This window comes from Nannospalax galili, unplaced genomic scaffold (genome assembly GCF_000622305.1).
Source record: "Nannospalax galili isolate Female #2095 unplaced genomic scaffold, S.galili_v1.0 scaffold4172, whole genome shotgun sequence".
NCBI lineage: Eukaryota > Metazoa > Chordata > Mammalia > Rodentia > Spalacidae > Nannospalax > Nannospalax galili.
Window position 1 is genome coordinate 229,775 of NW_008331835.1, and position 24,767 is coordinate 254,541.

Below are 24,767 nucleotides of genomic sequence, written 5' to 3' on the forward strand. Positions count from 1 at the left end.
TATGTCTTATAGGGTTCATACTGAATACAATACTGTATAACTGTATTAATTCAACTGTAAACCTAAAAATTTATAGCCAATTTTGAAAGAGCTACATCTTATCTCTGGAAATTGTTATTGAATATGTAAATGCTGTTGTAATGAAATGCTTTTCTAAGTATGTGGTTATTAAATAAATAATTTTAAAAAGTAAAGTAGGCTTTCCTTAAGAGATAAAAGCATGTACAATCCAGAGAGATTTTTCAGGTAGTCCCTTGGGTACCACTCCAGTTCACCAGGCCAGCTATTATCTGTAATTCCTCCCCATGAGGTTATAAGAACTAGGCTCCTTTTATTGCCTCCAATGTTCAACTCTAATGATACTACTTTTCCTCACTCCCTAGAGCCCATTTTTCACAAAGTTTCTAGTCACATAACCTTAGCATCCAGGCCATGTAATCTGTTAGCTTTTTTCTTTCATTTACCGTACCGTACTCTAGTCTGTATATTTGTTGTATTTTCCACTTATATAAACAAGAGTAAGATTTTAAAAAATTCAATAAACAGATTTCTTTAAATCCTTAAATTATTCAAGAAGCAGCTTCTGGTGTATCTTGAGCTAGACTGTCTTGGTTAAGACTTTAGCTGTTGGGGCTGAAGAGATGACTCAGCAGTTAAGAGCACTTGCTGCTCTTCCAGAGGACTCCAGTTCCTTTCCCTGCACCCTCATCTGGTAGCTCACAACTGCCATAACTCCAGCTCCAAGAAATCCGATGCCTTCTGTTTTCTATAGCATTTATACTCGTTCACATTGCTGAACGCACACACACACACACACACACACACACACACACACACACCATTAAAAATAAAATATTATTAAAGAAAAGACTTTAGCTCTGCCTCTTGCTTGGGTTAGTTATTTGAACTCTGTAAGCAATTGAAAAGTGATTATAATCAGAGACTATAAATAGTATTACATGTTGGATAGGGTGATGGGGTCTGGCATAGAGTTTGAATCTTAGCTCTGTCATTTCTTTGCTGTTCAATTTGGTTACATTGAGACTATAAATAGTATTACATGTTGGATAGGGTGAGGGGGTCTGGCATCGAGTTTGAATCTTAGCTCTGTCATTTCTTTGCTGTTCAATTTGGTTACATTGACTCAGTTCATCTAAATCACAGTCAGCTCTTCTTCAATCCCAGGACAGAGGCAACACCTACTTTGTGAGGGAATATGCACTGTCGATGGAAGGCATTGTACACAGTACTCAGAGAACTACAGGTATTGAACACACAATAGCTGTCCTTAGGAAAAACACACAGATGGGTTAAGATTGATAAACTAACACTCAGATATGTAAGATAACATAACTTTCTATCTTTTCTCTGACTGGTTTAATATTGTTCTTGATATTGAGGGGGGAAATAAAATGTCTTATTCTAGTTTAATGTTCCTTCCTGTGTAAGAGGGTATCTTTTAGGTGATTTCCCTATTTCTTTCAAAGGTAAATAGATAGTCTCTGTGGATTCTGCTCACCCCCCTCCATTGTTTTCTCTTTTCTTTCTCTTTCCCTTGTTGGGACCCGGCCACAAGAGATGCTCACATGCACTCACGGTGTCTGGGGTGGGTTCTAGCCTGGGAGGGATCTTTCTGGGCTGGTCCTGCTAGGCTCTTTGTGACACCCCCTCACTGTAGTGTTTCTTCTCTTTCTGAATCCACTGTTGGGACTTTAGTGACTGATGTAGCTTGGGGCCTGCTTTACAGTCAAAGTGTTGCCCTTGGGAGTGTTCTCTTTCAAGTCTGTCTGACTCTGCCCTCATTTGACTTTTACCGATGTAGATGTCTGAGTGGGATCCAGCAACACCCAGCTCTTGGCTTTACCTCACACTGTATAGGCTTTTTTGTGTGTATACCTTTCCTAAGGTTGGGGCTGGGAAGGGAAAAGTAATAAAATGTCCCTTGATGATGTATGTCCATCTCTCATTGTACCCTCTTCTCTCTGGGCTGGCCCGTTTTCACAGTGCCCAAGGGTTTTCCACCAGTGCAATGTCTTCTTTTTTGCCTACTTACAGTATTTTTTGTCTTGAATGGCCCCTTTGTCAGGAACCCACTAGAACAACAGAAAAAGGAGTGCAGCCTAGTCTATGCCTGAGTGAATGTGCACAGTACTGCCTGTATGGATGACCTTGAAGCTTGAGGCATCCAATCAGGATATATGTGTTACCATATATGGGAGACAAAGAAACTGAACTGGGAAGGGGAACTAACAGAGATTTTAATGGCTGGGTCTTTGTTTGAGGCTCTCTCTTTTCGGCACAAACCCAAGGAGCCAGGTGCTAGCATGGATAAACTGCTTCCTGGAAAGAAATGCCTTGGTGTCCCTTTCTTCTGTACATAGCACCTGCAACAACCCAAAGGCCCTTGTGTTAAATGTTTTGTCCCCAGTCTGTAGCCCTACTGCAAGGCTGCACAATTCTTTTGAGGCGAAACCTAGCAGAAGGGAGTTAGGTCATAGAAAGGGATGTTGGGACTCCAGCCTCATCTATTCTCTCTCTTTGTTTCTTGACTGCTATGAAGTAAACAAGAGTCCCCCACCAAATGCTCCTGCCATGATGTATTGTACTGCTGCAGGCCCATAGTAACAGAGCCAAGTAACTTGGAGACACTGTCCTGAGGTTTGATCACTGGATCTGGCCATCTGCGCATGCACGACAGATGATCTCAATGATTTGGATTCAGAAGAAGAGCTGAATTGTGGGAGCTCCAAACCCAAAGATATCAGTGAAAGTTTCAGCTTACTCAATGACGTCGCCTCCAATCCTCTTCCCTACCTCAGTTCCCAGAATGCCAGGACCTGGAGGGGGATTAAAATGTTATGGAGTTCGGGACCACCGGGAAAGACTACCCAGACTCAGAAAGTTCCAAATCAGCTGAATTAAGCGTTTACAATTTTATTAGAATTTTGGGGCTGGAGAGATGGCTCAGCAGTTAAGAACACTGGTTGTTCTTGCAGAAGACCGGGGTTCATATCCCAGCATCCACATGGCAGCTAACAACTGTCTATAACTCCAGTCCCAGGGGATCCGACAGCCTCTTCTGACCTCCGCAGGCATTGCACAACAAGGGTGCACTTACCTACATGCAGGCAATACATGCATACAAATGAAAGAAAAATAATAAATAAAATTTTAACAAATTATAGAAAAAGAAATCCTCAGTGCAGGTGAGCTGGTAATCTTGGCAGCTGCCTTGAGGAGGTGAATGGTAGGAAGCAAGCAAGCCTGAGAACCTGCCTGGGAGGTCAGACACGTGGCTGACTGGCAGCCACATGGCTGGGAGGAGAAAGCTTTAGAGAAAAAGTAGTAAGAAAGGCATGAAGACAAAAAAGGGAAATGACACTTCCCTGAATTCTTCAGGGAAGCGGGAAACTCACAGATGCCAAGGCTGTAGATAGGAAGTTCTGTGTCCGTAGGCGGGACTCTAGGCAGGAAAAACTCACTATCTCATTAATGCACTAGATATTCCGCACATCCATTTAGCATGATCCACCTTCCTAGGGGTAGTCCTACGACCAAATGATTGACCAGTTAAACTTACACAAAATGGAGGCGTTCAGGGTATTACAGAAAAGAGCTAGGCTGAGCTAAACAGGGTTGGAATGCAAGGTGCTGGAGCAGTCAGTTAAGACAATAAGCAAGAGGCCAAAGAGGAGAGAGCACCAGGTTCCTGAATGTCCTGTTTTCCCCGTCGTGCAGCTGGGGGGAAGGGCAGGCAGGATTAGAAGCCAGGATCATTTCATTGCCTGGAGAGATTGCATACACAGCTCTTGTTGTCACAGTCTTGGGGGTGGCGGGGAGCAGTGAGTGGTAAGGAGGGAAAGCACTAGGTCCTGAATCACAATGGAGGAGTATGTCTTCAGACTGCACAAAATAAAGGGTTCTTAGAAGAGGTGCCTGAAGGAGCAAGACTGGTCACATAAGATTTTGGCTGGCACCTGGATTCAAGAGATTAGTGGATATTTTTGTTTCTCTTGAGAAATTGAGCAAGCCAAGAGGAAAGCTTCCATTCCTGATGCTGTTATTTGAGGGTGTGTGCCCAGTCTGCCCCCTTGTCACTGCATAGACTGTCCTGTTGATCAGCCCCACCCATGCACACAGAACACATAAGTGGCTTTCGAAACATTTATGTGTATGTGTGTGTGTGTGTGTGTAGTGTGTGTGTGATGTGCATGTGTTTGTGTGTGTGAGTATGGGCGTGTGCCACTTTGACTGTGGCCACCGGAGGACACCCTCAACTGTCAGTCCTTGCCTCCCAGCTTCTTTGAGGCAGGGTCTCTGGTTCTCTGCTCCATATGCCAGGCTAGCAGGTCCACCAGCATTTGAGCGATCTCCTGTTTCCGCCTTTTATCTCTGGGATTACAGACATGTTCTACTGAGTCCAACTTTTATGCAGATTCTGGAGACTTGGACTCAGGTCCTCATGCTTGCTCAGCAAGTACTCTACCTATTGAGCCATGTCCACAGCCCACAAGTAGCTTTTCAGATGTGTAAGTAATGGTATGAACAGGCATTTGCAGAGTACAGGGATTTGATGGACAGCTGTGAAAGAAAAGCCAAGTAAGCACACAGATAAAAGGGACCAGAAGAAACAGAGACAGTGTAAGAAATAAAATAATATTGATGATAGTAAAACAATATATTCCTTGAAATAAGGGAAAATATTGCATTCTGAAACCCCGAGATGCTGTGAAGAAAACTACTCAGAGAACAAGTAGGAATCTTTGTATGATGAAAAAAAAAATCACGACTGGAGTGGATGGCCTCACACCCACGAGTGTATGGGCAGAACAGTTTGAACTCAGAGAGCTGCAAAGTAATTAAACAAGGACATGAAGTTGGGAAGGGAGTTCAGGGTGGGAAATGATATGGGAGGAGCTAGGGGGAGGGTGGGGGTAAATATGGTAAAAATACATGGTGTGCATGTGTGAGGTTCTCAAAGGATCAATGAGAATGTATTTTAAAATTATGACTGGAGAAACAATAATAGGAGGTGAAGGGATTTTGCAGAAAATAGAGCAAAAGGGTAAATAAAGAAGCACACAAATTTAAAAAGTAAGACTCTTAGGTGATAAATCCAGAAGATATAAATGCTGGAAAATTGGAAATTCCAGAAAGAAAGTAAAACAATGACACGGAGACAATTATCTAAGAAATAATAATATGGAATCTCTGAAACGAGAAACACTAGCCTCTAGCTGGGAAAGATGGACCTAGTGAGCGACGAAGTCCTTAGCCCTCCCCACCGATGTCATATGACACCGCCCTAGGGAAATGGCTTTAAGGGAAGAGAGGAGAGAAAATTGAGGCAGCAAATCTGCACCATATTGGCACTGAACCTTGAAGTGTCCAAACACAATGATCAACAGTTTTGCTCTACCAAAGACTGAATCTCCTGTAGGGTGGCCCCCACACAGCTGTTCGCCTTGGTCTTTTAGGCCTGGAGTGGATGATTCTTGATTGTTGTAAGCCCCAGAGCACTGAATCACACCTTTCCAATTTCCTCAAGCCCTGCTCTTTAGCTATCTCATACGGACGCCAAGTTTTCATCTCCCGTGTTCCCTGGTGGAAGCTTGAGTAGCCCAGTGGAAACTTTACATGCGAGGTGCTGAAAAAGGTGTGCACAAAACCAAAAGAAAAAATTGTGGCTGGGAGTTAGAGGACAGTAACAAAAGATGAGGCAGGACGGTGGGTGACCAGGGCCAGACATGTGCATAATTCGCTAAAGGAGTTTGGATTTTATTTTACTGACAAAGTGTTGCAAGAAAGCACCTGATTTTCTTTCCCTCTCTGGAGGGGCTGTGCTTTGGAATTGTTCATCCAGTGAAGATACAGGTGCTGGGGGCTTGGTCTCCAAGGTAACAATAGTGAGAGGTGATGGGTCTTTAACAGTTGGGGTTTATTGTAGGTAATTAGCTCTTGGGGCTCCATCCTCATGAATGGATTTACATGGTCTCTTACAGGAGAAGACCAGTCTCCTAGAAGTGGACCGGCTTCTGAAAGAGCAGGTTAGGAATGAGAAATCCTGAGTGTGTGTCTCGGGACCTGTGACCTGGCACTCAGCGGGGCTAAGGCAGAAGGATCAACAGTTTGGGGCCAGCCTGGGCTGTATATTTGGACCATCTCATAAAACCAATGAGAGAGAGAGAGAGAAAGAGAGAGAGAGAGAGAGAGAGAGAGAGAGAGACCGGCTTCTGAAAGAGCAGGTTAGGAATGAGAAATCCTGAGTGTGTGTCTCGGGACCTGTGACCTGGCACTCAGCGGGGCTGAGGCAGAAGGATCAACAGTTTGGGGCCAGTCTGGGCTGTATATTTGGATTTGGACCATCTCATAAAACCAATGAGAGAGAGAGAGAGAGAGAGAGAGAGAGAAACCTTCCTCCTTCCCCTACCTCTTCTTGCTTCCTGTCTCATCTTGTGACTTGCATAAGCCCCACCACTGTCATTTCACTGCTGCAAGGTTACCACTAGAGGGTAGCAGACACAGACCCATGGTCTTGAACCCCTAGAAATGCCAGCTAAATAAACCTCTTTTCTTCATGAAATACCCAGCCTCAGATATTTTATCAGGAGTGATGGAGGAAAACATAGAAACAGGGACTCCCTGGATGGGAATTTGAGAGAGAAGAAAACCTGGGACCCAAGAGGGTTACAGGTCACTTGAGTGTCTTTAGTGTCTATGCTGACAGAGGTCCCAGCTGTACCCTGATCACTCTACTTCTGCAGCTTTGTCTCTGAAAGCCTTCCTTTTGGTTATGGCCACACAAATACCAATAAAAGGCACAGACCATGGGCTACAGGGTGACCCTTAAGAATGCTGGGAACAGAGTCATAAAGTATACAGGTGCCTCAACTCTCAAGTGCTGGGATTGTAGACATGTGCCACCATGCCCAGCATCTGTCCCTGTTTCTTATCCTGTTAACACTTATTCTTGGTTGTAGATTTTGGAATTTTCTAAAGATATTATGAAGGAAATTTTTTCTAGGAAAAAAGGCAAAAATTCACCTTTTTAAAATAGGCTCACAGTTTATCATAAGTGACAATATTTTATTTTATTAAAATATTTTATTTATTTTTATTTTATGAATATGAATATGAATATATTCCCTGCATGTTTGTAAGTGCACCCATGTCATGCAATGCCTGAAGAGGGCAGAAGAGGGCGTCAGAGTCCCTGGAACTGGAGTTACAGATAGTTGTTAGCCACTATGTAGGTGCTGGGAACCCAACCTGGGTCCTCTGCAGGAGTGGCCAGTGCTCTTTATCACTGAGCAGTTGTGGTGATGTTGTTATAACTGTATCTACAATGCTGGTTGTATTAAAGTCTAGAATATATAATTATGTACAGCATATAGTCTCTGATAATGGTAACAAGCCTTAGACATCTTGTGTTTACTGGGTTCCTTGACTGCTCAGAGAGCCCATGTTAGTTGATTGACTTATACCATCCCCATTTCTGTTAGCACTCTGATGTCTGCCAGTGACAAATCCCCCTGTTATTTGTTTTTTTCTTCTTAGTTTCTCTTGATTTAATTTTTTTAATATATAAGACCTGTGGTTCCAGAATGAAAGCTATGTAACAAGTTCTGTTAAAAGAAATCTTATTTCTACCTATGAATTGTCTGAGCGTTTATGAATGACTTTTTATTCATTTTTGGTTAATTTTCCAAAGGTTTCTTGGTAGTATAAGCATACATTTAATGCTATCCTTCCAATTTTATTACCCAAAAGACTGTAAATTGTGTATTGCAACTTTCTCTTCTCCCCTAACACTATATTCTCAGGCTACAGCATCACATTTTACAGAGCTCCCTACTTTTTTAGACTTGTATATTTTTGAAAGAATGCATCATAGTTTGTTTCACTGGTCCTCTATAGGATGCACATTGGGTTTGTTTTCCAATCTTTTGCAATTACTAATCATGTGCCAATGAATAATTTTGCACATAGTCATTTGTGTTTTTGCTAAGGAGAGTTAGGAATACTGAGCCAAGAGGTAAGTAAACACATATATAATTTCTAGTAATGTGGCCAAATTTCCCTCCAGGCACCGCACCATTTTGGGCTTCCATCAGCACTGCTTAAGAGAGCCAGTTTCTCCACAGGCCATTAGCATAGTCTGCATTCCAACTTGGGTTTTTGCCAGACTGATAGATGAGAGATTTCTCAGCTCAACTATAATGTGTATTTCTTTTTCTGTGCATAAAGGCCATTTAAATTTCTTTTACTGAATCTCTCTCTCTCTCTCTCTCTCTCTCTCTCTCTCTCTCTCTCCATACACTAACACACAAAATGGCTACTTTTCTATCTGAATCTTTTTCTTTTTAATTCTAATTGCGCTCTAAATGACAGGTGTATTTGTTTACCTTTTTCAGGATGTGAGTTTGCCAGTGTTCCTTCCTCACTTCCACCATTTATTTTGGGTTGCTTGTAGTGTTCTGAGAGACATATACATTTTTTTTAATGCATGTACTCCAATTTATCAGCTTGGATTTCATGGTATCAGGCTGGAAGCAGAAGAGAGTCCTCTAGCCTATGTGTTGCTTATGTATTTTCCAAGCTTTCAGTTTGGTTTTCATTCTTTTTGGCAAACAAGTCCTAATTTTATTATTGAATTTTTACAAATTTCATACAATATATTTTGATCATATTTAGATCTCCTCCCCTATCTGGACCCATCTTACTATCCCCACCCAGTTTCACATACTCTATTACACATACACACACACACACACACACACACACACACACACAAATCTATTCAGACTTGTATTGGAATCACGTTGAGCCTATAGGAGTGTTTAATCCTTCTATTTGGGAATAGTGTATGCCCAAATTCTACCCATTTTCTCTCCCTTTTTTCTTAACCATTGAGCATAGGCATTTGGTTTTGAACATTTACTGAGCTACGTTTTCAAGTTTTGTACACATTTCTAAGCATAATGTATGTTTCATCACAGTAAAGATTTAAAAAATAGTTTACCACAGGTTAAAAGTACTAATATCTAAGAGTAAATACAAAGGTACAAACAATCTCTAGGCTGAGATACCATACAGTTTAAATCATGTTGTCTAATTATCTGTTCCTAATGTTACAGAAGCCATTAATTTCTGTGAGTTGAACTTGTATTGTGTCACCTTCTAACTTTTCTATTTCGCCTCTTATTTTTTTCTGAGAGAATGACCAAATAACTTAGGGCTCTCTGTAGACCACTATGTCCTGGAACTTGCTATGTAGGCCGGGCTGGCCTTGAACTTCTGGTAATCCTGCAGGAATGTTAGATGTCTCTGTTTTGCCCAGCTGGGATTTCCAGTCTTGATTTCTTACTGAGGAGTAACATCCAAAAGGCTGTCTCATAGTTTTCAAAATAGGAAACTGACTAGAGGGGTGGTTTGGTGTTGGAGTGTGGTACCTTGCATCCTCAAGGCCTGGGGTTTCCAGCACTGATGGGAAGAGGGAGAATCCACACTCCTATAAATAGCTCCAATAAACTCACTGGTATGCTCAACTAGATTTGGGTGGAATAATTTCTTTGGTCTGTCTGGTGCCTTATCTGGTATGGATATGTACTTGTTTCTGTCTCCCTAGGGGCCTAACATTCTAAGAAATGCTTGTCATGGTTCATGTAAGTAATACTTGCTATAGTTTTGTGGTTGATAATTTTTTTTAATGATGGGAGTGCGCTCCTATCTCTATCTTGTTACTAGTTTCCCTTCAACTTTTGAGAAATTTTTGTTCATTTTTACTCTTTTTTTTTTGTTTATTTCAAGTGTCTGCAAAGCGTGGGCTAGGGGCTGACTGTGTCCACTGTGTGTATGTGTGAGTGTGTATGAGTGTGTGTGTGTGTATGCACTTAAATTACTTTTAGTGCCTATGATCTCACAATGGTTTCTGAATTTTAAAAAGTGGGGAAAAAAGGAATAACAACATTTTCTGACATATATATGTTAAATAAAATACAAGTTTCAGTGTCCATTCATAACATTTTATTCAAACACAACCACTTTTATGTGCTTACATGTTATCTTTGAAAATTTTTTTGACAGAGGCTGTGGAGTCTAAAATATTTACTTTCAATACTTACAGAGAAAGGTAATTTTTCTTAGAACATGGCAATCACATGCCTATTCCCTTTAACCCTGTCAGTTGGTTCAGCCTCAAGTAACAGAAATCATGACCCAAACTTGCCTAAAGAATAAAGATACTTATCACCACACAGACAAACTGAGGGTGGTCTAGGATTGTCCTCACATCTAATTTTCTTGACTTTGTGTTCCATGTCTGCTATCTTTCCCACCAAGATTTTTAAAATTGAGGCAGGATCTCATGTAGTCCAGACTGGCTTTCAGCTTACTGTGTAAGGATGACCTTGAGTGTCTGATCCTCCTGCCTCTACCTCTGGGGGCTAGAACTCTAGGCATGTGCCATAGTGCCTTGTTTATGTGGTGCTGAGGATCAAACCTAGGGCTATGTGCATCCTAAGCAAGTACCCTACCAACTGAGAGGCATCTCTAGCCAAGGCAGAGTCTTTGAAATTTGATTTTCTTAGACCCTAAAATGAATCAATGAACATACGGAATTACTGGAGGACATTGGGTCCTGGTGATTTTGCTTTAGCAAATGTAGTTTAAAAACATGTTAATCTGCTTTCCAATCACCTCATCAGGTGGGTGGAGAAAGTTGGTGTTACATGCAATGGTCATGTCCCAGGCATCAATGATGCCTACATTGAGGTCTTTGAAAATGTACTTCACAGTAAGATACTGAATGTAACCATGGAAGTCTCCAAACTTCTCTGTGTCTAGGTACATCTCCCTAACATTTTCTGTTTTAATGACGACTTTAGTGTTAGGGCTTCTTAGGAAGAGTCGCTCAATAGCCTTTCGGATGCTGATGGCTCTGCGAATGAAAACGCCCATAGGAAAGGGTCTGAAGTGCTGGCCAAAGGTAATGACTATGGCTGTGTCTTTGTCGCCTGGTAACCGGTCAATTTCCTGAGGGATATAACCGTCATCTATCACAGAGTAGAGCTGAACAGTGATAAAAGGATGGCTATGTTTTTTCCATTCAATCCGAGTGTGCCTTTCAGCATCCAAAAGCAAATGTTTCTTATAAGGTCCAGTTCCATGAAGATCAAAAAATTTTAATGCTGATAAAAAAGAAAAACATCTTTAAGCAGAAGATAATGATGAAAATATTTTAAAAGAATATCCTACCATTTACAATACTCATTTTTGCCAAGAGCATCTTGTGGTTTGAGCATCCGCTCAAAGGTGTGAAATGCCAATCAAAATATAAAGTTTTCTTTAAGATTCTTTTTTGAGACAGGGTCTTACTGTGTATCTCTGGAAGGCCTGATACTCTCTATGAGGCCAGACTGACCTCCAACTCACAGAGATCCATCTCCCACTGCATCTTGAGTACTGGAATTAAAGGCATGTGTTACCATGCCTGACTTCATTAATATTTTTAAAGAAAAACAATAGACATTAAAATATATTTGGGAGTGCTGGAGAGATGAGATGTCTCAGTGGTTAAGAGCACTGGCTGCTCTTGCAGAGGACCTGGGTTCAGTTCCCAGCACCCACATGGTGGTTAACAACTGTCAGTAACTCTAGTTCCAGAGGATCCGACACCCTCTTCTGACCTCCATGGGTGTTGTACGACATGGGTGCACTTATATACATGCAGGCAATATACTCATACACATAAAATAAAAAATAATAAAAGCATCCCTAGCAAAAGAAGAGAACACACCCAAAGCACTTTAAGATCAGTTTGAATTTCTGAAAGAATATTGAAAAATCACATACTTTTTGTGACTCGAGGAAGGTAGGCGATCCACTGGCGCAGTGTAGAATCTCCCAGCAGGTAAATGAGCTTGCCTTTCAAACAGTCATTTATCTTACTTGAATCTAACTGAATCTGACTGCAAGGGGCCGTCATCCATTTTCCTTGTAGTGTATAACCACCAGGGACCGGAGTCTCCATTCCAATCTGACATCTCTCTCCTGTATTTTCACTCTCTGGTAACAGATACTTGTGGTAAGTGGTTTCAGCAGTCCAAGTTAAGTGCCCAGCCTCCTTCCTTGCCCTTTTCTTTTGTTTTTAAAATTAATTTATTTTTATTTTATGTGAGTGTTTTGCCTCCATGTATGTAAGTACGCCTGAGCATGTAATGCCTGTGGATGCTGGGAACCCAACCTGAGTCCTCTGCGAGAGCAGCCAGTGCTCTTAACCACTGAGCCATCTCTCCATCTCCAAGTTCTCCCCTTTCCTGACCTTTTTCTCTTTTCCTCCAACTCCTGTTTCTTCTGACTTTTCCTAGTGCTTTGCTTTTGATCACCAGCTGTGTTTTAGGCACCTCTACTTACTCTTCTTTTTATGATTAAAACACTAAAAGTTACTTATTTAGTCGGCCATGGTGGCACACGCCTTTAATCCCAGCACTTGGGAGGCAGAGGCAGGTGGATCTCTGTGAGTTTAAGGCCAGCCTGGTCTACATAGTTCCAGGTCAGCTGGGGATACAGGGAGACCCTGTCTCAAGAAAAGACCAAAAATAATTTTTTTTAACTTATCCTATAAACAAGTACTGGAAGAAAACTCTAATATGAAAAATTAGTTTGATTCCCTGTACATTCTTTTGAGAGATTCTGAGTCATCTTGACTCCTTGTTCATTTTCTCTCAAATCTGGTCATTAGCTGTGAGTGACGGCCTTTCTTTCCCATTCCTCTTGGTTCTGTGATGACTTGTCTTTTCTCTAAATCTGAGTAATGTTATGGGCTGCAGGTTGGTGTCCTCGTTGTCAAATCCCTTACTTCTGTTTCATCAGTGAACGAAAAATCTTAATTTTTCCATGTTCAAAAGGTTTGATAGGGGCTGGAGAGATGGCTCAGTGGTAAGAGCACAGGCTGCTCTTGCAGACAGAGGAGCCAGGTTTGAATGCCAGCACCCATATGGCAGCTAACCATTGTGCTAACTTCAGTTCCGGGGAATTCAACACCCTCTTCTGTCCTCCATGGGCACTGCATGACGTAAGTGCAGTTGTATACATGCAGGCAATACATTCATACACATAAAATAAAGTAATATTTTAAAAGGCTTAATATATAGTACAGGTACATTTAAAAACGTTAGGATGCAATGCCCAGCATGACAATATTTTATTAGGACTTTAATGAAAATGACATGCAGTGCTGACATACACCAATATTCTGAGCTGCTCTGTCAAGCTCCATGGGTATTACGGCTCTGTTGTGGTCTAGCTTCCTTAGTGTCCCTGTGACAGGCCACCAGTGTTTTATCATGCACAGTGCAGGCTGCTCACACTGTGCTTCTCTGCCACTCTGTCCATGCTGGTAAACCACACCAAGCCAATGCCTCACATTATAGTTTTGATTTTTTTCTTTTGATGCTGGGAATGGAACCCAGGGCATCGTGCATGATAGTCAGACCCTCCACCTGAGGTCCATCCTTAGTTCTTCATTTAGGTTTTGTTACCTCAGCATCTCTGTGCTAATGCCACTTCTTGCATTAGATAGGAATGCCATGAGAAAGGTCAACAGCCTGATTTAAAAATAGAAATTATTTTCTCCTCACATAGCAGTTCCAGAGTGGGCAGGCCTGGGCTAACATGCTGATTGCTGTCAGGGGTTCCAGTCTGTGCTCTGTTTAACGGGCTTTCTTTGCTCACGTTTTATCTGTGGTTCAGCAAGTAGTAAGGAGAGAAACAGCAGAGCAAGGCAGGTTGTTCTGCTTGTGAAGACAGGACCTAGAATTTTCCATGTTGATTCTAGTTACACTCCCAGAAGACGTTCAGTCATGGCCATTGGAAAAGATGACTTTGAGTCTGGCTAGAATAATGGTTTGGGTTACTAAAGGGAGAGAAGGCAGTGGATATGGGAATTGCCTGCTTTACTCTATTCAGTCCTTCAAAGACCTGACTACATCCTCATATATTATTACAGGGTTGTACTGTATGGTCATCCTTCTGTGGCATTAAAAATTACATTTATTTATTTTGTGTGTGTGTGTGTGTGTGTGCCATAGCATGTGTGTATAGATGAGAGGAAAACTTTCAGGAATCAGTTCTCTTTCCAAGCTATGGGGCCTGGAGTGCAAACTCAGGCAGTCAGGCTTGATGGCAAGTCTGGTCAGCCCTCTATATCCATGGGTTCAAACAGTCCCACATGGAAAATAATTGGAAAATTCATTTGTATTGAATGTGTGCATACTTTTAATATTATTATCATTCCCTAAACAATATAGCACAACAACCATTTACATAGTGTTTAGTACATTAGGTGTTAAAAATAATTTAGAGTAATTTAATGTCCATCAGAAGATGTGCATAGGTTATCTGCAAAGACTAGGCCATTTTATGTGAGGAATTTGAGCATCTCTACATTTGGGTACCCATTTGGGTCCTGAAACCCATGCCCCAGGGATAGCTGTTACTTATAACCGTGCACAAAGTGGCAAAATGCTTCTGGAGGCAGAATTGAAAATGTACCTAGAATAAGCTCTTAAATCCTGGTGATTTAGCTGCCAGGTGGAATCGTCCATAATCTTATAATTGTGTTGGAATTTTGAGCTGACACAGTTGGACTCCTGAGGGCTTGACAGCATTACCTCCTGAACCACTGAATGCTATAGCTGAAGGAACTTCAGTGCCTTAGCCACTAAATACTCCACATTTAGTAATGTAGTGAAAGGTAACCTTTGTGCTTACTGCAAAGCTTATCTTGTGTAAACTGAGGTGCCAGGGACTTCATTTTCTTATAGCAACTCTTACATTTTTATTTCTCTATTAGTTTTTTTGAACAATACATGCATAGGATTCTATCACTTTTTGATTAGCTTAAATAGTATGGCAGGCCTATTGGCTACCACAAGATACTGTCCCTGAGGATATCTAGATCATAATTCTCAAGCCTGTGATAATTCTGTGGCAAAAGGAATTTCCTGATGTATCTGAGAGTATGGGCGTACCATGGGGAGATCATTTTATATTACCGTGAAAGGGACTTAACCTAATCTCATGTGTCTTCCAATGTGGAAGAAGGAGGCAGTAAGGTGGATTAGAAAGCTATAGCATGAGGATTTGATTCTGTTGTAGCTCTGGAGATTGAGAGTGGGGACTGCAAGCAATGTGGGAAGCTTCTAGAAGCTAATGAACATCTTTTCAATATGAAGTCCTTCTATTCAGAAGCAGGGTATTTTCCTCTATTTACATAACAGAGATTCACCTGCCTCTGCCTCTCCAGTGCTGGGATTAAAGGAGCATGCCACCACACCTGGTCTGTGAATTTACTCTTTAAATACAAACTGGATCTTTCCACTTTCTTCTTCAATTTACCCCCAGTAGCTTTTTAAACTCTACCAAATGAATACTGAATCCTGATCGAGATACTTAAGAGCTGTGGTGATTTGGACTCTTGCTTTTTTTAGTCTCATTCCTTGTTACATTCTATGGTTTGCCATTGGCCTATCAATTATGGTTTATGATAATTTTGCTCATTCACAAAAGTTATCAGATGAAATTGAAGGATGGCACACTAAATCCAAATTGCCTTGGCAAGAAACACTTTTTTAGTGCATATGTCATGGGTATCTCTCCTTTATGAATATGTACTTATAGAGACAATTAGAGTTGATTCAACTTTTATTGACTTCTGGTGTGATTACTTACTGGGCAACTCTACCCATGATCTTTACAAGACTTCTGTTTTTGCTCATTCCCCAACTGAACACATCCTCCTGGGATTAGTTAAATATTAACTGGAATGTGAGCCCTCTACACTTGGCATTCTTCAGATTTGGTAGATTCAATGGTGTTTAGACATAAGCTGAGCTATGTCTAAGGAGTTATTTTTCTCCATTTCCCACAATGCCTCATATCTATCAGACCCTCAATAAACATTGATTGAATAAATGAATGAATATTAGCAATAAGTCCTTCTGAGTTTGAGAAATTTACTAATGTTACTGATAAGCTAAGGTAGGCTTTATAGAAAGTTACTTTAGCATTCAAGCAGTATAAATTTTTTTTGTACGTAACATTGCTTTGTGTTTCCAGTAGAATATTTAGTAAGATGAAAACACCATGTAAAATTAGTAAGGGCAACAACTAAAAGTTACAGGTTTTGCTAACAGAGAATTAGAAAACCAAAACCACAACATTAAAACCATTGGTGTCCATCAAACACATTTGCGCAGTACCTCAGACTCAAGGATATGCATTTCCAGGTGAAAATATGCATGGAAGATCTTAATAGTTTCTCCTCTGGGATAAGTCAAGATGAAATCTGTTATTCAAAGAATATGGAACAGGGCTGGAAAAATGGCTGAGTGGTTTAAGAGTGCTTGCTGCTTTTGAAGAAGTCCTGGGTTTAGTTCCCAGTACCCACATCACAACTGCCTCTAACTCCAGTTTCAGAGAATGTAATGCCCTCTTATGTCTTCTATGGGCATCTTACAAACATGGTGTGCCTAACTCAGGCAGGTACATACACAAATAAAAGTAAAGTAAAATTGTGTTTTTATTTTATGTGTATGAGTGTATTGCCTGCATGTATGTAAGTGCACTCACATCATGCAATGCCCATGGAGGTCAGAAGAGGGTATTGGATCCCTTGGAACAATTTTTCACCACCTTGTGGTTGTTGGGAATGGAACCCAGGTCCCCTGCAAGAGCAGCCAGTGCTCTTAACTGCTGAGCTATCTCTCCATTACCAAGAAAGAAATCTTTTAAAAAAAAAGAGTTTGGGGGGTGGGGGGCTGGAGAGATGGCTCAGTTGTTAAGAACACTGGTTGTTCTTGCAGAAGACCTGGTTTCAAACCCCATTACCCACAAGGCAGCTAACAACTGCCCGTGACTCCAGTCTCAGGGGATCTGACAGCCTCTTCTGACCTCTGCGGGCATTGCACATCACGGGTGCACTTACCTACATGCAGGAAATACATACATACACATTAAAAAAAAAGAGTGTGGGGGCTGGAGAGATGGCTCAGTGGTTAAGAGCACTGGCTGCTCTTCCAGAGAACCCAGGTTCGATTCCCAGTACCCACATGGCGGCTAACAACTGTCTGTAACTGCAGTTCCAGGGGACCCAATGCCCTCTTCTGGTCTCTGCTGACTTTGCACAACATGGGGGCACTTACTAACATGCAGGCAAAACCCTCATACATATAAAATAAATAAAAATGTTTTTAAAAATTTGAAATAATTTCTTTGAATTGATTTTTCTACTATCTGTCATGTTTGGCTTCACAGGTACTTACTAGGAATTATGCTCCAGAAAACTACAAGTAGTATAATTAACACTGAAAAAACCTTCCTCTGCAAGAGACATACAAAGAAGCACCTGCTGCAGGAGGGAAGACTTACTGTTGCATCGGGAGACATCAATGTGTTTAGGGTCTTTCATCATTTCAATTCCTATTTTGGACCTTCAGAAAAATAAGACAATAAATTAGCCTGTTATCTGTCCACATAATACAGGCAACATGAATCACCTGCTTATAAAGGAAGGAAGGATATGTTTTAAATTTCTATTAATGTAACTAGAAACTATTATTTTTGCTGTGTGATTTTAGGTACCTAGGGTATTATAAATGAAGTAGGATTCTGGAAGATGTTCTAGCCCACTGAGAGTGCTGAAGTCCAGGGCATCTGTATTCATCTGCCACATGCATTCAGAGGGTCCTGAAGTTTTAGATTTTAAATTAACTTTCAAATCTGTAGCTTTCAATATCTGCTTCCGTATCACCTATTTAAGTTCATACAGTTTTGTCCAAAGGCAATGAGCCTTTGTGCCTCGGTTTTATCATACCTAAATTCTTCAATACACCTGCCACAGCATCCTCTGCCACTGTAAATGCTAACAACTTATCATTTAAAGTCAATCATCACCTGCCATCACTTACCAGAGGAGTCCCGACTCCTTACCATGACACTCAGGCCTCTCACCACAGGGCCTCTGCTTCTTTGCTTAGTTATAGATCTTGCTATGTTCACCTTCCTATTTTTTTTTTTTTAAAGAATGACCCCTTTATTTGTTCCTCTTCCCAACATCATTAACTCTGCTTTTCACCAATATGCTTCTTTTTTTTGGGGGGGGGTCCTTTTTTTTAACCTTAAGAATTGTTTTATGATGAGTTTCAGGTTTACAAAGGAAATCAATCCATTTTCAGATCACAGCTATATCCATAACTTCTATTACAATGGTTCAGTTTGATGCATGAATTAATACATGCTGCATTTCTTTCCTCCAATGATGAAAAGCTACCAGACTATTCCTGCTTCAGCGTTCTTGTCCCTTCCCCTGATTTGATTCTCTCTGTTTCAAACCTGAGAGCATGTGTAAATACAATCAGGCAGTGAAGGGCAGAAGGGGGCTCAGGTACCAGGTACAACAGATGTGTGCCAGGTCCTGTTCTCTGCCACGGCTGTCTTTTAAGGTCCAATCCCTGAAGCAAAAAGGTGACCTGTTTTCATTCTTACTGGGATGTAGACTTAAGGATGGCTAGTGAGTAGGAAGAGATTTGGTGAGTTGTACCATCAGAGATAAAAGGGAAGGAACAGGGGCTGGAGAGATGGCTCAGCGGTTAAGAACACTGGCTGCTTTTGCAGAGGACCTGGGTTTGATTCTCAGCACCCACATGGTGGCTAATAACATTTTTTAACTCCAGTTCCAGGGGATCCGACGTCCTCTTCTGACCTCCGAGGGCATTGCATGATACAGGTGCACTTACCTACATGCAGGCAATACACTCATACACAAAAAATAAAAATAATAAATAAAATATTTTTTTTTTAAACTGGAAGGAACAGAAACCCGCTTTTGCTTACTCAGAGGTTAGAGACTATCAGGAGCTAGAACTTGGCTAATGAGGTAAGATTCTGTAATGCATGTTATTTTTCCATATTTGGTGTTTACTTACTTTCACTAAGTATCTGTTTCAGAAAGTGTTAAGGTTCAGACAGCCCTGTCCCCTCACCAACAGGATCCCAAGGACTTCTCATGCTCCTGAGAAAAGGGAACCTAGCTGATAAGCACCTTGGTCTTTGAAGTCAAGAGAAGCAGACTTCTCTTCACTGTTTGGCCAACACAGCAGGCTTCCCCTTTGATCTCTAAAGAGGACAGGTTTTAACAGTCCCACTCTCCCACTCCCCGCCCCTCACGCAACTTTAAAAAGTACATCTTCCCTTTGTCTTCTGCAGGAGGCAGAAGACTCCCTTTTAAAAGACCCCAGCTCAAGACCCAGGCAGACATTTTCCCTGCCTGGAAGGGAATCTGTCCCATGTGTTCCTTTGCTAATAAACCCTATTTTGATGGAGTTTTAGCTGTGCCTTGGTGCCTCATCATCCATTCGTTCATTCTCTGCCAACTATTTACCTATCAGAAAGCTTAAGGGGAAAAGACTCTAAACTTGACTTTGAAAACTGTTAAGAAAGGGACTGTGGAGAATCTAGCATTCCACTTTGTTACTAAGTTTAGGGAAAAGAAAGCCCCATGAGTGTGTGGAGGCAGGGTGTGGATTTTGGCAGAATGGAAATGGAAAAGGATTCCAACGGACTGGGTTTCTCAGGGCTTGGTTCACATCTCCAAGGGACAGTTGGCTTTACAAAGTGACTGATGAAGAGGCCCTGGTGTTCATCCTAAGCAATGAGACATTTTCCAATTCTGCGGAGAACAATGAGACCAGGAAGTGAGCATCTGTTTGTAAGCAGGGGAGGGAGATATGGCATGGTCACAGCTGTGACAGATAGGGGTAGGTTTGAGGAGGGCCTCTCAGATGGGGGCTTCCAGGAATTGCTAGGCTACAGCTGGGGGAAGATGAAGGATTCTTCTACCCAAAGAAGTGTATATCAGCTGTATCTGACCCATAGGAGTTGGCTTTTTAGGATTGTTCAGGCTGCAGTGTGGAGCGCCAAGCAGAGCTTTGTAGCTCTGAACCCAATACCTGATCTAGAACAGGCTTTTGCTACATGCTTGCTGAATATGAATAAATGAGTGGCACCTGCTAGGAAAAGAGAGGGAGGAAAGGAGAAAGAGAGGGAAGGAAGAAGGGAGGGAGGGAAAGAGAGAGGGAGAGAGGGAGAAGGGGGAGAGAGAGAGTGAGAGAGAGAGCGAATAGGAGTTAGAGGAGAGTATGAGGGGCAACACTGGGCAACATGGAGTCCCATTGGGTAGCTGTCACTGCACTCTAGAGGAGAGCTGTCTAGATGGTCATCTGAACTTGCACAGAAGCAAAAGGCATGAAGAGAAATGGATGTGCAAAAGATTTTAAGGGGCAGAGTCTATGCCGTAAGATAGGGGAAATGCAGGATCAGGATTCTATCATGTACATATGGAGGAATCTTTTCTGGGGGAAGAGGGAGGTGGAACATCTGTGACTCATAGCAAAATAGCTTCATACAGAAGACATTTGACAAACCTAGGTCTACAGTAAAATATACAACTGAATGTAACATTCTGTTTGTCATATACTTTCCTGAGTTACACCTTGGCCAGCCCTTTTATTGAATGTGTCAATGAAAGTGCAAACTGTGGTATCAGTAGGGGACAACATAGGTCTTACCAGAATCTTGAGTAGAGGAGACATCTGAGGATCTTGTTTAATATTGAGATGGCAGTGTGGCTCTGCCTGGGGGAACCCCTCATTGCACTGAAAAAAACATACTCACTTCTGGAAAAGGCTTTTTTCTTTCGTAGTGAGATAAGAAACTGCTTCCTGCCTGGTACACACATGGGTTAGGGCCTCACAGGGCATGTGTTGAGGCTTTATGCAGTAGAAGACTTCTTCCCCATTGCGGTATAAGTATTTGCAGAGTTCAGCGCTTGAGTTTAGGGTCAGGCCACATTCAGCCAAGACTTGGGAGGTGCCATTAACAAATTTACCTTTGAAAGTAATTTTACCATAGCCTTGGTTCCTCGCCCTCCAGAGAGCTGACGCCCCTTCACTGGGGTGGATGAGGAGGATGGACAGGGAGACTGGACCCTCCCAGAACAGAGTGAAGCTGACCAGGTAGGTGCCGTTGTTGAAGTCTGTCACCTTTCCAGTAGCACCTGCCTTCAGGGCTGGGGTGAACATCCTGGCCCTCAGGAAATCCCCACCGTACTCCTTCCTGCGTCCCAGGTAGTCCCTGGCCTCCAGGAGGAAGTCCAGCTGGTCCCCCCTGCAGTATGTGTGTTGAGGGTTGAGGACGGTGGCCGTGCTGTGCTTGGCACTGGTGGTGCTGTTGAGGTGGGTGAAGGGTCTGGGTGGGATCTGCCGGTCCAGCTTCTCCAGGATCTCCCTGACTCTCAGCTCTGTCTCTGTTGGTGACTTGATCAGGCTCATTGTTTTAGGGGTCTCCCCTATTCTTAGCTCATCCTCTGTTGGTAACTTTGACAGATTCATTGGAGCCTGAGGGCATGAGGACTTCATGAAGGTGTTCCAGGGATGGAGGGCGATGGATATGTCTAGAGCAGTCCAAAGCTGAAATGACAAAAAAATGTAATGCAGTATGAAGCGAATCTCCTTCCAAATATTTTTAAGTTAATTTCTATTTATTTTTCTTTTATGTGTATGAGTGTATTGCCTGCATGTGTATAACTGAACCTGGGCCCTACAATGCTGGCAGAGGGCGGATTCCCCTGGAACTAGAGCTACAGTGGTTGTTAGCCACCATGTGGATGCTGGGAACCAAACCTGGGTCCTCTGCAAGAACATCTAGGGCTTTTAACTGCCGAGCCATCTCTCCAGACTCCAAATCTCCCAGTTATTTTTTTACTTATGGTGGTTTGAATAAGGAATATCCCTCATCGGCTCATGTCTTTGAACACTTGGTTGCAAGTTGGTGGTGCTGTTTGGCGAGGTCATGGAATCTTGAGGAAGTGGAGCCTTGGTGGAGGAGTTAAATCATTGGGGCCAGTTTTGAAGGTTTGTAACCTCACCCCACTTTCTGTTCTCTCTCTCTGTGCTTCCTGTCTGCAGCTGAAATGTGATCTCTCTGCTTCCTGGTCCTGCTGTCACGCCAGGCCTTCCCTACCATGACTGACTCTGTCCCTCTGGAACTATAATCCGGAATAAGCTCTTTCTTCCTTAAGTTTCATTTGGTCATTGTATGTCATGACAACAAGAGAAAGTAACTAACACAATGAGTTTTTGGATAAATATATTTATTCTAAAATAGGAGCCCTGAGAATAATAAGTTGACACAGTGGTTTTGTCCTTTTGTTTTCATAGATACCTTGACACCAATAACTATTTTTGTTAGTGTCCATCACAATAGATGGCTGCGTGTTTCTGCCGATTAATACAATTATTACTAACTGTACAATGAGGAAGAATATCCAGCTGGTTTTATGAGATATTTTATCCTAAACTTTGATTAGCACAATACAGGAAAAGTAAAGGCCTTTTCAGTTATGAACTGAAGGCTCGGGAGAGCACGCAGAAGCAGGGGTTGTTGAAGAGAAGTTGGTCCTGGAAGGAGGAGCCAGCCAGCAGTTTTGCTGCTCCAGGCACATTAGCTGAGAGCACTCACAGAAAAGTATGGAGTACCTAAATCCACAATGAAACCAACACTAGGTTCCACCTTGGCATCCATAGACCCTGGAAGGAAGAGATAATCTCAGACCTAAGAGCTTTGTTTGACTTTCTAGCTGATGTGTAGAACAGACACAAAGCAGTCTGCAGCTAAAGCCAGATTACAACTGAGATGTGAATTACTTGTAACCCCAAGTAGATTAATTTGTAATTTAAGTGAATCGCTTGCCACATCAAAAATGTCAAGGAGATTCTGAAAGATAGAATCTGAATCCCCATTTTCAACAAGCCAGTAGTTGCTGTGTCAAGGATACGATTAGAAATTACTCTGCTGTGGGTGGCAGCGCACATCTGTAACCTGTAACCCTGCACTCTGGAATTTGAGGCAGGAGGATCAGGAGGTTGAGGCCAGCCTGAGCTACACAGGGAGAGCCTGTCTCAATGAAAGAGTGAAACACAGAAGGAAGGAAGGAAGAGAAAGGGAAACACAGGAAGGAAAGACGAAAGAAAAAGGAAAGACTTGCACACCTTAATAGGAAAATGAACTCTTGAAGGAGATAACAGAAACAGCCACTGAGTGATCATACAAGCATTTACAACATGTATTATCATAACGATGCTCAACCAGGTAGTGGGAAATATGGTGAAATTAATGGGACAACAAGAACAGTAAAGATGGATAAAAGTAAAGAACTAAACAAATTTTACAACAAAAGAATAACAATATCTGAAAAATGCAATGCACAGTTCACTGTCTGAACTGTCTCCCTGTTTCTTAGTGTCTGCGTTTCTCTAAAAAAATCACAGACGAGATCTAATGAATATTCAGGGATTATTATGCTGGTAACCTTCCTAAGGAATTTTTTAAACAGAACGAATTCAAATACACAAAATGTTTGGAAATTGATATAAAGGTTGTGGAGAGAGATTTGCTCACAGAAATAGAATATTCTCGCACTGTGGAGAATGCGGTGCCATAGCTTGTGTTGTGACAGCACAGACACAACGACAAACCTGACTGGACAGTGGAAAGATGAAGAGCAGAACTACCTTGTGGACCGCCTTGTTGATGTGGACTGGAGTGAAAAGACACAGCTTCAACCCACAGCACCAACTCAAGTAGAAAACACTCAACAGAAGCTCTCCGGATGCTTTCTACCCATAATTGCATATTTCATCTCAAAGATTATCATCTTACTAAACAGGAATTCTAGAGGCTTTGCTGCCCAAATCAAGAAGAAGACAAGGATACCCACTGCTCTGTTACCATCTAACCTTGGGGTGCAGTCAGATAAGAAAAAACAAATGAAGACACTAGCATTGGAAAGAAGATTTAAAATAATTATCTTTATACTTCGGTGGCTATTTATTTAAAAAATCCTAGAGTGTCAACAGAATAATAACTACAAATCATAATGAGATTTAGCAAAGTAGCAGGTAGTAAAATTAATGTATCTAGAGACTAAACTCAGAGAGAAGGCAAGATGAAACAGAAGGTCTGACATGGCAGAAAAATGACAGCCGAATACTTAGTATGTGTTTAACAAGTGTCCGATATCTACATGAGGAGAACCCATAAAGCATTATGACAAAATGGAACAGAGGAAGGGAAATCGTGTTCACGGACAGAACTTACACATGTGTATTCGTTGCTTGTCTTGCTCCTGGACAAAATAAAGCAGCTTAAAGAAGGAAAGGGTCACCTGCGCTCACAGTTCAAGATCACAGCCCCCCATGGCAGGGGAGTCACCGCATCAGGAACCTGAGGCAGCTGGTCACATGTGTCCATGGTCAGGAAGCAGAGGCAAAGGAACTAAAGGCTGTGCTCAGCTTGCTTCTTCATTTTCATGCAGTCCCAGACCCCAGTGGGTGGGATGATGCCACCCACATTTAGGGCGGGTCTTCCTAACTCGGTTAACTTAATCTAGAAAACCCTTCCAGACATACCCAGAGGCTACCCAATCTAGATAACCCCCCACAGGCATGCCTATAGGTTTGTCTCCTCTGGTTCTTGATCCTACCTAGTTGATAATCAAAATTCAGAATCACAACATTTAATGAAATCATAGGAAAAAAATCATCAGGATTATTTGGACAAGACAGATCAAATGGAAAGTTTACTTAAAAGGATAAATAATACTAACCAGAAAACATGTGGGGGAATCAAATGCAGAGGCTGTAGGTATG

The 24,767-nt window shown here is 41.9% G+C and overlaps 1 protein-coding gene across 1 annotated transcript in view; it reads right to left on the reverse strand.

Annotated features, from left to right (window-relative positions):
• Window positions 1-10,653: 10,653 nt before the first annotated feature.
• The window catches only part of LOC103729030 (NXPE family member 1), a 22,154-nt gene continuing 8,040 nt past the window's right edge, over window positions 10,654-24,767 (reverse strand). The window contains exons 2-6 of the mRNA XM_008826996.2: window positions 21,442-21,527; window positions 20,734-21,384; window positions 17,431-17,492; window positions 11,854-12,066; window positions 10,654-11,189 (exon numbers count right to left, since the gene is read on the reverse strand). Of these exons, the coding sequence (XP_008825218.2) occupies window positions 10,654-11,189; window positions 11,854-12,066; window positions 17,431-17,492; window positions 20,734-21,384; window positions 21,442-21,527 (1,548 nt within the window). The remainder of the gene's footprint in view (window positions 11,190-11,853; window positions 12,067-17,430; window positions 17,493-20,733; window positions 21,385-21,441; window positions 21,528-24,767) is intronic.